Raw genomic sequence first — 13,571 nt, 5'->3', positions numbered from 1 at the left:
TATAGAAACAATTACATTGTCAGATACAACAGTAAAAATATCCACAAGGATTTCAAGCAATCCAAATAAAAGTTTATTGGGCAGAAGAAATCCTGAGCTTCCTTCACATCTCAACAATTTTTTATGTGTGGGCTTAAAGAAAAAGCAGGGACAACAGTAGTTAGTGTCAAGTGTCTCCTCCCTTCTGTCTCAAGGCAGACTCCAGTGGATTCACAGTCATGTAATAACAGCAATAATAGAATAAAAAAAGCAAGAGGAAGGCAACTCTTTATTTCATCCAAATATAAGAGGCCTCTTAAGCAAAACAGATCAACTTCTTATTAACATTAATGAAAAGGATTGTATAAATAATGCTCATATTTTGTGCTTAACTGAGCACCATACTACTGATAAATGTACCTTGCCATCCATAGTAAATTATAGTTTAGTAACATACCACTGTAGGGAAAGTAAAGACAAAGGTGGAATAGCAATTTATGTTAAGAATAGTGTAGCACTGTCACTGTAGATGAAATTCAAAAAAATCATCATGTCTCTAAAAAGTAAGAACTCTGCATGGGTTGATAATATTTCTAGTAATTTATTGAAATATTCTTTTGTGTGGATAAGGGACATTCACTGTCATATTTTCAATGCTTCCCTTCAGAAAGGTGTTGTCCCCAGTAGACTTAAGTATGCCATTGTGAAGCCCCTGTACAAAAAGGGCAATAAAACCTACCTCTTTGCTAACAGCTTTCTCTAAATTTCTAGAAAAGTTAACACATGTAAGAATTACTGATCATCTCTTGAAGAATGGAGTTCTCAGAAAGAGCCAATTTGGATTTCAAAAGGGCCATTCAACAGAAGATGCAGTCTATGCACTTGTAAATAAAGTCCAAGAAATGCTTGATGAGAAAATGCTATCACTTGGTGTCTTCTTGATTTGTCTAAAGTATTGACTGTGTTGATCACCAGATTCTCTTGCAAAAAGCAAAATTAGTAGGAATAAGTGGTGTTGCAGGCAATTGACTACAGTCGTATCTCCAAGACAGGAAACAAAATGTTGTCTTGAATAGATTAGGTGGAGTATGTGATATTTCCTCACATTCTGAATGGAGTTCCATTAAATGTGGAGTTCCTCGGGGCTCATTTCTTAGGCCACTATTATTCCTGATTTTTATAAATGATCTACCATCATGTACAAGCCTGCTGTGTGAATTTATATTATTTGCTGATGATACCACAATTTTTATGAGCAGTAGAACAGATAGTAATCTTGAGGAATCCATTAATCACATACTCTCAGATGCGGTTAATTGGTTCAAGGTGAACAGTCTCTCATTAAATTCCAGTGAGACCAGCTTTATTCATTTCTGTACAAAAACAGAAAGAGAGAGAGAGAGAGAGATAAGTGGGACAGTTGGTAATCAGCCAATAGAAAGAATTGAAACAAGAACATTATTTTTTGGGGTAACCAGCCTCAAGCAAAGAAAGTATTCATTACTCAGTAGCGAGTTTTAAGAGTTTGTGCCAAAGAGACTCATGTAGAAATAGCTTTCGAAAACAAAATATACACAACTACATGCCAGTATATTTTTTCTCTCATGTGTTTTGTCTGTAAAAATATAGATACATTTCAATCAAACAGTAATTATCATGAGCATAAGACATGGAGGAAGAATGACATACACAGCGAGCATAGAAATTTGAGCTTGGCACAAAAGGGTGTCCACTACACTGGAAGAAATCTCTTCAATACTCTACCTCATGAAATAAAGACAGAGAGTCATAACAACAGTAAGTTTGAGAAAGCACTAAAAACATTTCTGCTAGAAAAAGCTTTTTACAGTCTAGATGAATTTTTAAGTAAATAAATTGTAAACTTTTAATAATGCTAGTAAGAATGTTATTTAACTTGAGCTCTGTATTCTGTATCAATTTGTGCTCTGTATCTGTTTTTTCCATAGTGTTTTAATGATTCTAAGAAAATATGTATAGTCTTTTTTCTGTATTACTGTTCAAAGAATTTCCTGTATACATTTTTATATAATTATGTACTCAATGGTCTGTATATCCTATAAGATTATCAAATTGTATTGTAAAAAACTGGCATGTTCCATGCCCTTGTGAGCCCAACACAGTTGGACTTATGGAACACAAAATAAAGTCAATCAATCAAATCAATCAATCAATCTTACTAGGCACATAACTCTCCAGATCATGATTAACAATCTGCCTCAACTTTGCCCATAATTCCATCTTACTGGAACAAAGTGATGTCATTTACTGTCTAAGTGAGACGCTAACAACTGCTTATCTGCTCTATCTAGCACAAACGCTCTCCTAGCCTTCTTAACTGATTTATTACCTTTTGTAATCATATATGATATAATGACATCATGATTGCAAATCCCCATTTCCATACTGACATTGTTAATAAGGTCTGACATATTTGTTTTTACAAGATCTAAGGTATTTCCATTGTGTTTGGGTTGCCAAGCCAGCTGCTCAAGACAGTTTTCAGAAAGTGTGTTCAGAAGCATCTCATGTGACTGTCTGTCTGTACCTCCACAATGAATCCATAGACACTCTAGCCAATACTTGGTAGGTTAAAATCATTTCAACTAGTATTGCATGATCTGGGTATTACATGGTATTGACCATAAAGCGACCTTTCAGAGTAATGATGGGGCCCATGGAATATCATGATATGGCTGCCCAAATCGTCACCAAGTGCTTGCCACTTGGGACAAAAATTTGGCCAGAAGTTGAACATAGTGTGCAACAAGACTCATCCAAGCCATATTTTCCTATTACAGGCATTTGCATCACTCGTGAATGGGTTTGGAATTTATTTATTTATTCATCCATAAACAAATGTCTTTGTATGGATGTCATCATTATACATCCATATGTACATTATTTTGTCACATAAGATAATGAAATACAAGCTATATATAATAAATTCGTAATATATATACACTCCTGGAAATGGAAAAAAGAACACATTGACACCGGTGTGTCAGACCCACCATACTTGCTCCGGACACTGCGAGAGGGCTGTACAAGCAATGATCACACGCGCGGCACAGCGGACACACCAGGAACCGCGGTGTTGGCCATCGAATGGCGCTATCTGCACAGCATTTGTGCACCGCCGCCGTCAGTGTCAGCCAGTTTGCCGTGGCATACGGAGCTCCATCGCAGTCTTTAACACTGGTAGCATGCCGCGACAGCAGGGACGTGAACCGTATGTGCAGTTGACGGACTTTGAGCGAGGGCGTATAGTGGGCATGCGGGAGGCCGGGTGGACGTACCGCCGAATTGCTCAACACATGGGGCGTGAGGTCTCCACAGTACATCGATGTTGTCGCCAGTGGTCGGCGGAAGGTGCACGTGCCCATCGACCTGGGACCGGACCGCAGCGACGCATGGATGCACGCCAAGACCGTAGGATCCTACGCAGTGCCGTAGGGAACCGCACCGCCACTTCCCAGCAAATTAGGGACACTGTTGCTCCTGGGGTATCGGCGAGGACCATTCGCAACCGTCTCCATGAAGCTGGGCTACGGTCTCGCACACCGTTAGGCCGTCTTCCGCTCACGCCCCAACATCCTGCAGCCCGCCTCCAGTGGTGTCGCGACAGGCGTGAATGGAGGGACGAATGGAGACATGTCATCTTCAGCGATGAGAGTCGCTTCTGCTTGGTGCCAATGATGGTTGTATGCGTGTTTGGCGCCGTGCAGGTGAGCGCCACAATCAGGGCTGCATACGACCGAGGCACACAGGGCCAACACCCGGCATCATGGTGTGGGGAGCGATCTCCTACACTGGCCGTACACCTCTGGTGATCGTCGAGGGGACACTGAATAGTGCACGGTACATCCAAACCGTCATCGAACCCATCGTTCTACCATTCCTAGACTGGCAAGGGAACTTGCTGTTCCAACAGGACAATGCACGTCCACATGTATCCCGTGCCACCCAACGTGCTCTAGAAGGTGTAAGTCAACTACCCTGGCCAGCAAGGTCTCTGGATCTGTCCCCCATTGAGCATGTTTGGGACTGGATGAAGCGTTGTCTCACGCGGTCTGCACGTCCAGCACGAACGCTGGTCCAACTGAGGCGCCAGGTGGAAATGGCATGGCAAGCCGTTCCACAGGACTACATCCAGCATCTCTACGATCCTCTCCATGGGAGAATGGGAGAATAGCAGCCTGCATTGCTGCGAAAGGTGGATATACACTGTACTAGTGCCGACATTGTGCATGCTCTGTTGCCTGTGTCTATGTGCCTGTGGTTCTGTCAGTGTGATCATGTGATGTATCTGACCCCAGGAATGTGTCAATAAAGTTTCCCCTTCCTGGGACAATGAATTCACGGTGTTCTTATTTCAATTTCCAGGAGTGTATGTATATTACACACACAATTTATCATTGAATTACATAATGCAGAAGAAACTGCTTCAATCAAAAGAAATAGATCACAAGACTCCTCTAATACTTGTATGGGTAAATTACAATCCAGAATGTCCACTTTATAATTGATTGACCTGATTATTTATTTATGCCAATTTTATGCTGCATGAATCCTCTAATCAAATAAAAGCTATTTTTTATTAAATATTCTTTAAATTTACAGAGTTCCTTTATATTTTTGATTTCTTCTGGCAATTTATTCTATATCTTGAGACCTTGATAAAACATATTGGTTTGGATTTTAGTTTTATTCATTCTGTCTAGGTACAAGCAATTACTGTTTCTGGTTTGGTGATCATGCATGCCAGTTCTCTGCTTATTGAGCTCTGTATGTGGTGTTTTGGTGCTGACAGGGCTTGCAAGTGTGACATTCAGTTCTGCAGAGATTTTTTTCAGCTATTGCCTTCTTATTTTTCATCACATTTATCTTGTGACTTAGCAAATGACATTTTTCTGCTATCCCTGTATGCACTATAAATCTTTGCTACAGTGGCTCTTGGAACATCAAACATTTTGGCTACTTTGGTTATGTAAGCACCCGCCATATAAGCACCAACAATTTGCCAACTTTCAAATGCATTGAGCTCTGACGTAATGCACTTACAGCTCTGCAGAACAATGTTATGATGACAACTGATACTTGCACCATATTGAGGATATTGCATGGGTGCCATTTATGGTCTAATACAATAGCATAACCCACAAGATTAGCTATTTATCACCTTCACTTTTGTTCACGAATGCGTTTGTCATGGTGTTTCCATATTTTTGTCCATTTCTTGTATGTCAAACTCTGCTTTATCCAGGAGAAATCAGTGACTACTTTAGCAAATTAGTTAAGAACTTGGACACATCTGCAAGGGATTTGCTTTACTCCCAACTGTCTGAAAGGCTCACCTTTCATTGGGACATTATCAGACCCAGTGACATCTTCAAAATAGTTTCTAAATTCAAAATGTATGTGCTGCTACTAGAGGTCCAATTATTCTGTTAAAAGAATGTTTCATTTGATAAGTAGGCCACTAAGTTATATTTTTAATCGATGTTTAGGGTATGGAGTTTTTCTGGATTTATTCAAAATCTGGGAAGTTATAACCATATTCAAAGAGTGTGATAAACAACTCCCCCACAACTATTGACCAGACTTTGTTGTGCCAAAACTCTCAAAAATATTTTGATCACTCATGTACAATCAATTACATTATGATATTAAAAACAAAGTTTCAAGACTTACCAAGCAGGAAAGTGCCAGTAGACAGGCACAATAAAATAACACACAAACACACACACAAAATTACGAGCTTTGGCAACCAGCGGTTGCTTCGTCAGGAAAGAGGGAAGGAGAAGGAAAGGTGAAAGGATGTGGGTTTTAAGGGAGAGGGTAAGGAGCCATTCCAATCCTGGGAGAGGAAAGACTTACCTTAGGGGAAAAAAGGATAGGTATATACTCGTACACACACACACACACACACACACACACACACACACACACACACACACACACACACACACACATACACACACACACACATATCCAGCAATACATATACAGACACAAGCAGAAATATGTCTGCTTGTGTCTGTATATGTATGGATGCATGTGTGTGTGTGTGTGTGTGTGTGTGTGAGTGTGTGTGTGTGTGTGTGTGTGTGTGTGTGTGTGTGTGTGCGAGTATATACCTATCCTTTTTTCCCCCTAAGGTAAGTCGTTCCTCTCCCAGGATTGGAATGGCTCCTTACCCTCTCCCTTAAAACCCACATCCTTTCACCTTTCCTTCTCCTTCCCTCTTTCCTGACAAAGCAACCGCCAGTTTCCAAAGGTCGTAATTTTGTGTGTGTGTTTGTGTGTTATTTTATTGTGCCTGTCTACCGGCGCTTTCCCGCTTGGTATGTCTTGAAACTTTGTTTTTAATATATTTTTCCCATGTAGAAATTTCTTTCTATTTTATTTACCTCATAATTACATTATGATTTTGAATTGTATGACTTGTTTTGCAACCATCAGTATTTGTTCCAGCCAGATAAAAATACTAATGCTGCTGTTATGTTATTGATGATATTTTAGCTGTTTTTGAAAATAAGAGATTGTATCGCTTACATTATGCAAGCTAAGTAAAGCATTTGGCTGTATTCCTTTCAACATACTACTAACAAAACTGAAGTGCTATGCCTACACAAATCTGTGTTAGGAGCAATATCCTCCCATTTGAAGAACAAAAGATAGTTTGTCTCATTTAGAAACAGATATTGCTCCTTAGTAATAGCTGGTACTGTTGTTCCACAGGACTCTGTTCTTGGCTACTTCTGCCTTGTTGTAGCCGTCAATGATCTAATCCATAGTGTCCCACAGTCTGTAGTCTGTTATGCTGATGATACAACTTTACTTATTTCACATCAGGACATCGTAATTCTTGATAAGATTACATAAGAAACTTCTGATGCACCATGAAATTAGTTTTCAGCTAATAAGCTTATTTGTGATCCAGATTAAATCAGAATGCTTATTTCAGCATCATCTGAGGGTACAGAAAATAAATTATTTAAACTTTAAAGAATACATATTGACACCAAACTCAGTTAGGAAGAGCATATTAAATGAGTTGGCAAAAGTATCTCTTGAGTGTCCAACCTCATGTGGAAACCAAGACATATGGTTTCCATACGACATATTTTGGGCTCTTTCAGTAACATATTTAATATGGCGTACTCATATGGGGTACATTCCCCCCTATCAGCAACATTTTAAAAGTTCAAAAAGAAATTGTCTGTATAATATATAAGGTGGAGCACTGTCTCCCTCTTTTTACCACATTTCAAATACTAACAACTGTGAATGTCTCTGCAGTCTTTGCCAGGAACTACATTAAAGAGTATGCTGCCACAGAAACAATTCACAGACATGACAACAGAAAATAATCAGACAAACATTAACATTACAATGGCACTGGACAGCAAGATCAGAAAGCTTCTACAAAGTAAACAAACTCAAAATTTTTAATAAATTTCTTTTCTCTGTTTGATCCACACAATTTAAAAATTTCAAGGTATAATTGTGTACCAGTAAGTGACTAATAGAAAGTGTACATTACATTATAAAAGAGTTCATGATATGGACAATGTTGATTTTAATGTTTGATTGTGCCTGTAGTCTCTCATTTGATGATTTTAGTATTTAAAATTTCACCTGTACTCTTCGACTACACGACTGCTATTTACATCCAACAAAGCCTACTACATGTAAAATGATCAACAGTGAATAAATAGAGATTAAAGACTAATAAAGATTAAACAATTTAACTGGATAGGTGAAAAATCTACTCACCCAGTGGCAGCAGAACACAACACAAAAGAAGGTTGTAATTATGCAAGCTTTTGTGCCAGTGGCTCCTTCTTCAGGCAGAGGGTTGAAGGGGAAAGAAGAGAGGTGATGGAAAAGGACTGGAGAGGTCTAGGAAAAGGGGCAGATTTCTATAAAGTAGCCCAAAACTGTGGGTCAGGGGAGACATATCACACGGGATGAGAAGAAACAACTGATTGTTGGGGACTGCATCAAGAGAGATTTGACAGCCTGGGAGCTTAAAGATTAAAGACAGGGTACTGTGCAAGTCAGACATTACTGCTTGAACATCATGCATGGCTTAATAAGAGTGAAAAGCTAATTTCATTGTACATAAAAGAGGTGGGAGGACAGCAGTGAAAAATAGATTGGTAGGACAGTGAAAAATGTTTTAGTTTTCTACATCTTTCATTGTTTCACCCATCTATTTTTTACCACCACCCTCCCACCTCTGTTACCTACAATGCACTTATCTTTTCACTCTTGTTATCTCATGCATGATGTTTAAGCAGTAACTCTGTCTTACACATTACCCTGTCTTCCACCTTTAAGCTTTCATCTTTTCAGTCCCCAATAATCAGTCATTACTTCTCATCCTGTGCAGTAAGTCTCCCCTGATGTTTTTCCTGAAATCTAGCCATTTTCCTAGGCCTCTCCAGTCCTTTTCCTTCGCCCCTCTTATGCCCCCTTCAATTCTTCTACCTAAAGAAGGAGCCAATGGCTCCAAAAGCTTGCCTGATTACAACATTCTTTGATATGTGTGTTCTGTCACTGCTTGGTGAGCAGATCTTTTTTATCTATCCAATTAAATTATTTTGTGAAAAATTGCTTGTTTTTGTTGTTAAATAAAGATTAAAGATACACATACTGGTACTCACCTCCATTTGATTTCAAATGTAGGTTGTTGTTGTTGTCGTTGTGGTCTTCAGTCCTGAGACTGCTTTGATGCAGCTCTCCATGCTACTCTATCCTGTGCAAGCTTCTTCATCTCCCCGTACCTACTGCAACCTACATCCTTCTGAATCTGCTTAGTGTAGTCACCTCTTGGTCTCCCTCTACGATTTTTACCCTCCACGCTGCCCTCCAATACTAAATTGGTGATCCCTTGATGCCTCAGAACATGTCCTACCAACCGATCCCTTCTTCTGGTTAAGTTGTGCAACAAACTTCTCTTCTCCCCAATCGTATTCAATACTTCCTCATTAGTTATGTGATCTACCCATCTAATCTTCAGCATTCTTCTGTAACACCACATTTCAAAAGCTTCTATTCTCTTCTCGTCCAAACTATTTATCGTCCATGTTTCACTTCCATACATGGCTACACTCCATACAAATAGTTTCAGAAATGACTTCCTGACACTTAAATCTACACTTAATGTTAACAAATTTCTCTTCTTCAGAAACGCGTTCCTTGCCATTGCCAGTCTACATTTTATATCCTCTCTACTTCGACCATCATCAGTTATTTTACTTCCTAAATAGCAAATCTCCTTTACTACTTTAAGTGTCTCATTTCCTAATCTAATTCCCTCAGCATCACCCGACTTAATTCGACTACATTCCATTATCCTCATTTTGCTTTTGTTGATGTTCATCTTATATCCTCCTTTCAAGACACTGTCTGTTCCATTCAACTGCTCTTCCAAGTCCTTTGCTGTCTCTGACAGAATTACAATGTCATCGGCGAACCTCAACAAACCAATGTAGGTAACAGTAACATAAAAATGAAAGTATTTGTATTCTGTAGTAAAAATATTCCTGTCATCAATAAAAGTGTTCAGTTGTTTTAAAGCATATTGTTATTGGGTGTACAGGTGCAGAGTGCTTCAATGTAAAGAAGGAGCTTCACAGGAACGCAATGCTGCCATGTCCTTTTTGGGTCTTATAATGAACAACCCAATTTTTGGACTTATAAAAAGGTTTGCTGATCAGCATTTCCATCTTTAATAAATAGTTGCTAGAGGAAACAAGCTATTACTTATTGGTATCTTTAATACAAGTAGTATTTATTGTGGATAATATTAGTTATTTTTTTATCATTTTATTAAAATTGTGGAATTTTTATAAATTTTGGCATTTTTCTGGAATACAGTTTTCCTCTACTGATAAATGCCATCTAAATACAAAATCTAAAGTTTATTGTATTCATGAAACTGCACCATGTAAAAAGTTCAGTGTAAGCTGTTACACAACAGAGAAACAACACCAAGTCATTGACCTCTTTTCTTCTTTATTACTTTATTACTATATCTTCGTCATTTACCAGCCATGGCTGGACAGACTGCGTCACAATTACATTGTTTATCAACTAACATTTATACAACACCATATACAAAATTTATATTACAAATAAAAGGAAATATTTATGCAGTGCACAAAAACACATAGAACATAGAGAAAATGAAATATAACTAAACAGGAAGGTAAAACTTCATAGCAGCAAATGAAAATACCATAAAGCAAAATGTTTACAAAACCATATATATCACACACATAAAGTTTCGTTTTGGCAAAATATATATTTTAAGTAAAACACAAAATTACATGTGCGGTTAACTGAGAACATAAAAAGAAGATTAAATTTAGGCAAAATTAAATATAAACATAAGAATATTTATTATTTTGTCCTTTCACTAGAACCGCTATTGAAAAACTCTTCCAAGGAATGTAGTGGATGTTGTTTCAAGTCCTGAGCAATTTTTTTCCAAAAATAATTCTGATGGCAGGGATTTCACTTCTGGAGGGTGACTGTTGGAAAGCTGTCTTGTGTACTTGATAGGTAACACCTTGGCACTTCAATTTTCCTCTTACAGCGAGAATCATGATTATGTATTTCTTGTCTTATGCTAAAATTCCTTTGATTTTCTTTTATATAAATGAGGCAGAAAAACACATACTGGCTAAAAACAGTCATTATGCCTAGCCTGTTGAAAATAGGCTGACAATGGTCCAGTCTTTTGCTAGAGCTCCGGTTGCAGGTTCGAATCCTGCCTCGGGCATGATTGTGTGTGATGTCCTTAGGTTAGTTGGGTTTAATTAGTTGTAAGTTCTAGGGGACTGATGACCATAGAAGTTAAGTCGCATAGTGCTAAGAGCCATTTGAACCATTTTTGCTAGGGGATATGATCCTGATGGATTTTCTTGTAATAGCAACACATCTTTGCAGCCTGAGGAATGTCCCCACAACAACAGTCCATAGCTAATGGGGCTGTGGAAGAGTGCATGGTAGACTATTGTGAGAAACTGGTCAGTTATTCCCTCTTCAGCTTCCTCAGGAAGTATATCACACGAGAAAGTTTGGTGCATACATATGCAGTGTGATCATTCATGGAGAGTTTGCTGCCAAAGCAAAGCCCAGTAGTCTGACAGTCTCCATGATTTCTTGGTCTTCGATGTTGGTTAGACTGCATATCAAATGTTGGATTTTTTCTTCATTGATCTTCATTTTGTTTATGATGAACCATTCTTTTATTTCTTCGAAGATCAAATTTGATGCACCAAGAGCTTCTGTGGCTATATGTTCTTTGGCAATAAGGGTAGTGTCATCTGCAAACTACAACATTTGCTATTACAGCTCATATCATTGACATGTATGAGGAATAGGAGAGGTCCTAAGATGGATCCTTGGGGCACTCCATGTTCCAGCTTTTGTTCAAGAGAAGTTGCTCCGTGCACTGATACTACGTGCTTTCAGTTTTCCAAATAAGATTGGAGTGTTGATAAAACAACACCTCCAACACCATAGCATCTTAACATGGCTGTTAGTGTTGTGTATGAGATGCAGTCAAAGGCTTTGCTGAGGTCACAGAGGGTCAGTGCCACACACTCTCTCTCTCTTCAAAATTCTGTCGAATTGTTTTTAATAAGTCTAGTGTGGCTGTCACTGTTGATCTCCCTTTGTGGAATCCGTGCTGTGTGTTTTGGAATAAGTTGTTTTCCTCAAAGTAATTCAGTACCTGGCAGTGCATCACAGACTCAGTAACTTTGGCTAGTACTGGTACCACTGAGATTGGTCTGAAGCTGGACACCTCGTATGGATCCCCCTTCTTATATATTGGTATTGTGCGTGCCAGTTTAAGGAAGTCTGGGAAGACACCAGAAGATAGACATTTGTTTATTGCTATGGCTAGTAGCGGAGCTAATTCTGCAATAATTTTTTTAGCAGTGTTCAGCACATGCCATAGATGTCTACACTTCCTGAGTGTTTGTAGGAGTTCACAATTTTTATCATGTCTTCAGGGTGTCCTTCCTTCCAGTTTTGAATACAGCAACTGCCTGCATTTCTTATGTTTGCAGTCAGATCTAGGTCAGAGTGTGGAATTTCACTCACTGTCTTTTCCACTATTCTGACAAAATATTCATTGAACTCATCAGAGCTACATGAATTTAAGCAGGAGGTAGTCTTCTTTCTGTTCTCATTCACAAGGTTCCAGGCAGCTTTACAAGGATTTTGTGCCTCTTTAATGTATGGATCATTATATTTCTTTTTTGCTTCCTCTACTGCCTTCCTATAAACTTTTTTGACTTTTAGGTAGTTGTGGTGATGTAATTCTTTAGCTGGAATGTCTAAAGCTGATATCATTCGCAACTTGCACATTGTTACAATACACTTCAATTTATTGAGCTCGGGTGTGTACCATTGTTTGACTTTCTGCCTACGTTGTGATTTGTCCACAGGATTCTTCACTGGTCTTACCAGAAACATGTCATCAAATATTGCTTTTAAGGTTTGGAACAGACATAAGAAAGAATCACTGCCTACTAACTCTGCAATTTTCTGCTGCCAGTTTACACAAGTCAGAGCTGCTTTGAGATCATTTAGTCTCTCTTCTGTAACAAATCTTCTTTTGAATGTGTAGTTTGAATGCCATATGCTTATCTGCAGTTTGCTCCTCATACTGGTTTCCATTACTAGCGCACAGTGATCTGCTATCATAGGTTCAACTACACTGAGTTTATAGTCCCAGATATTGAGGTTGGTGATTATGGTGTCCAGGCATGCACCACCCCTTGTTGGGAGCTTATTTGCAATAAACAACCCATAACTGGTAATTAATCTCATAAAGACCCTCTTTCTAGCATCTCCATCACTTATGTGTATGTTAAAATCTCCACACAGTGCGATTTTTGACTTTAGGTGTGTCAGGTAACACAAACAGTTCTCCATATGTCCAATAAAGTCGTGGTGGTGATTAGTGTTTAACGTCCTGTCGACAACGAGGTCATTAGAGACGGAGCACAAGCTCGGGTTAGGGAAGGATTGGGAAGGAAATCGGCCGTGCCCTTTCAAAGGAACCATCCCGGCATTTGCCTGAAACGATTTAGGGAAATCACGGAAAACCTAAATCAGGATGGCAGGAGACGGGATTGAACCGTCCTCCTCCCAAATGCGAGTCCAGTGTGCTAACCACTGCGCCACCTCGCTTGGTCATATGTCCAATAAAGTTCTCAAAGTTACCATCTGGGGAATGGTACACAGCAACAACAACTAAATCAATATTTGTTAATAACAGTGCAGCTAATTCAAGATCAAAATCCACACAACTGCTTAAATCAATTTCCTTATTCTTCTGTATCTGGGTGAGAGGGTGCAGATGCAATCATACAAACAAATAAGTGACAATACAGTGTAAATGAAGAGATAAAAAATCTGCTCACCAAGCAACAGCAGGGGAAAACTCACACAAAAAGGTTCAACTTTCACAAGTTTTTGGAGCCAGTGGCTCCTTCTTCTGGCAGAAGAGTTGAAGGGGAAGGAAGAGGGGTGAAGGCAAA

At 38.9% G+C, this 13,571-nt stretch overlaps 1 protein-coding gene across 2 annotated transcripts in view; it reads left to right on the top strand.

Annotated features, from left to right (window-relative positions):
* LOC126329331 (trypsin delta-like) overlaps positions 1-13,571 on the top strand; it is a 75,935-nt gene that overhangs the window by 26,017 nt on the left and 36,347 nt on the right. For both annotated transcript variants that reach the window (XM_049996147.1, XM_049996146.1), the window contains one exon: positions 9,611-9,715. In XM_049996147.1, the coding sequence (XP_049852104.1) occupies positions 9,611-9,715 (105 nt within the window). The remainder of the gene's footprint in view (positions 1-9,610; positions 9,716-13,571) is intronic.

The sequence above is a fragment of the Schistocerca gregaria genome, chromosome 2 (assembly GCF_023897955.1).
Source record: "Schistocerca gregaria isolate iqSchGreg1 chromosome 2, iqSchGreg1.2, whole genome shotgun sequence".
Taxonomy (NCBI): Eukaryota; Metazoa; Arthropoda; class Insecta; order Orthoptera; family Acrididae; genus Schistocerca; species Schistocerca gregaria.
The sequence above is the reverse complement of the archived record's forward strand: the minus strand, read 5'-3'. Positions and strand labels throughout refer to the sequence as shown.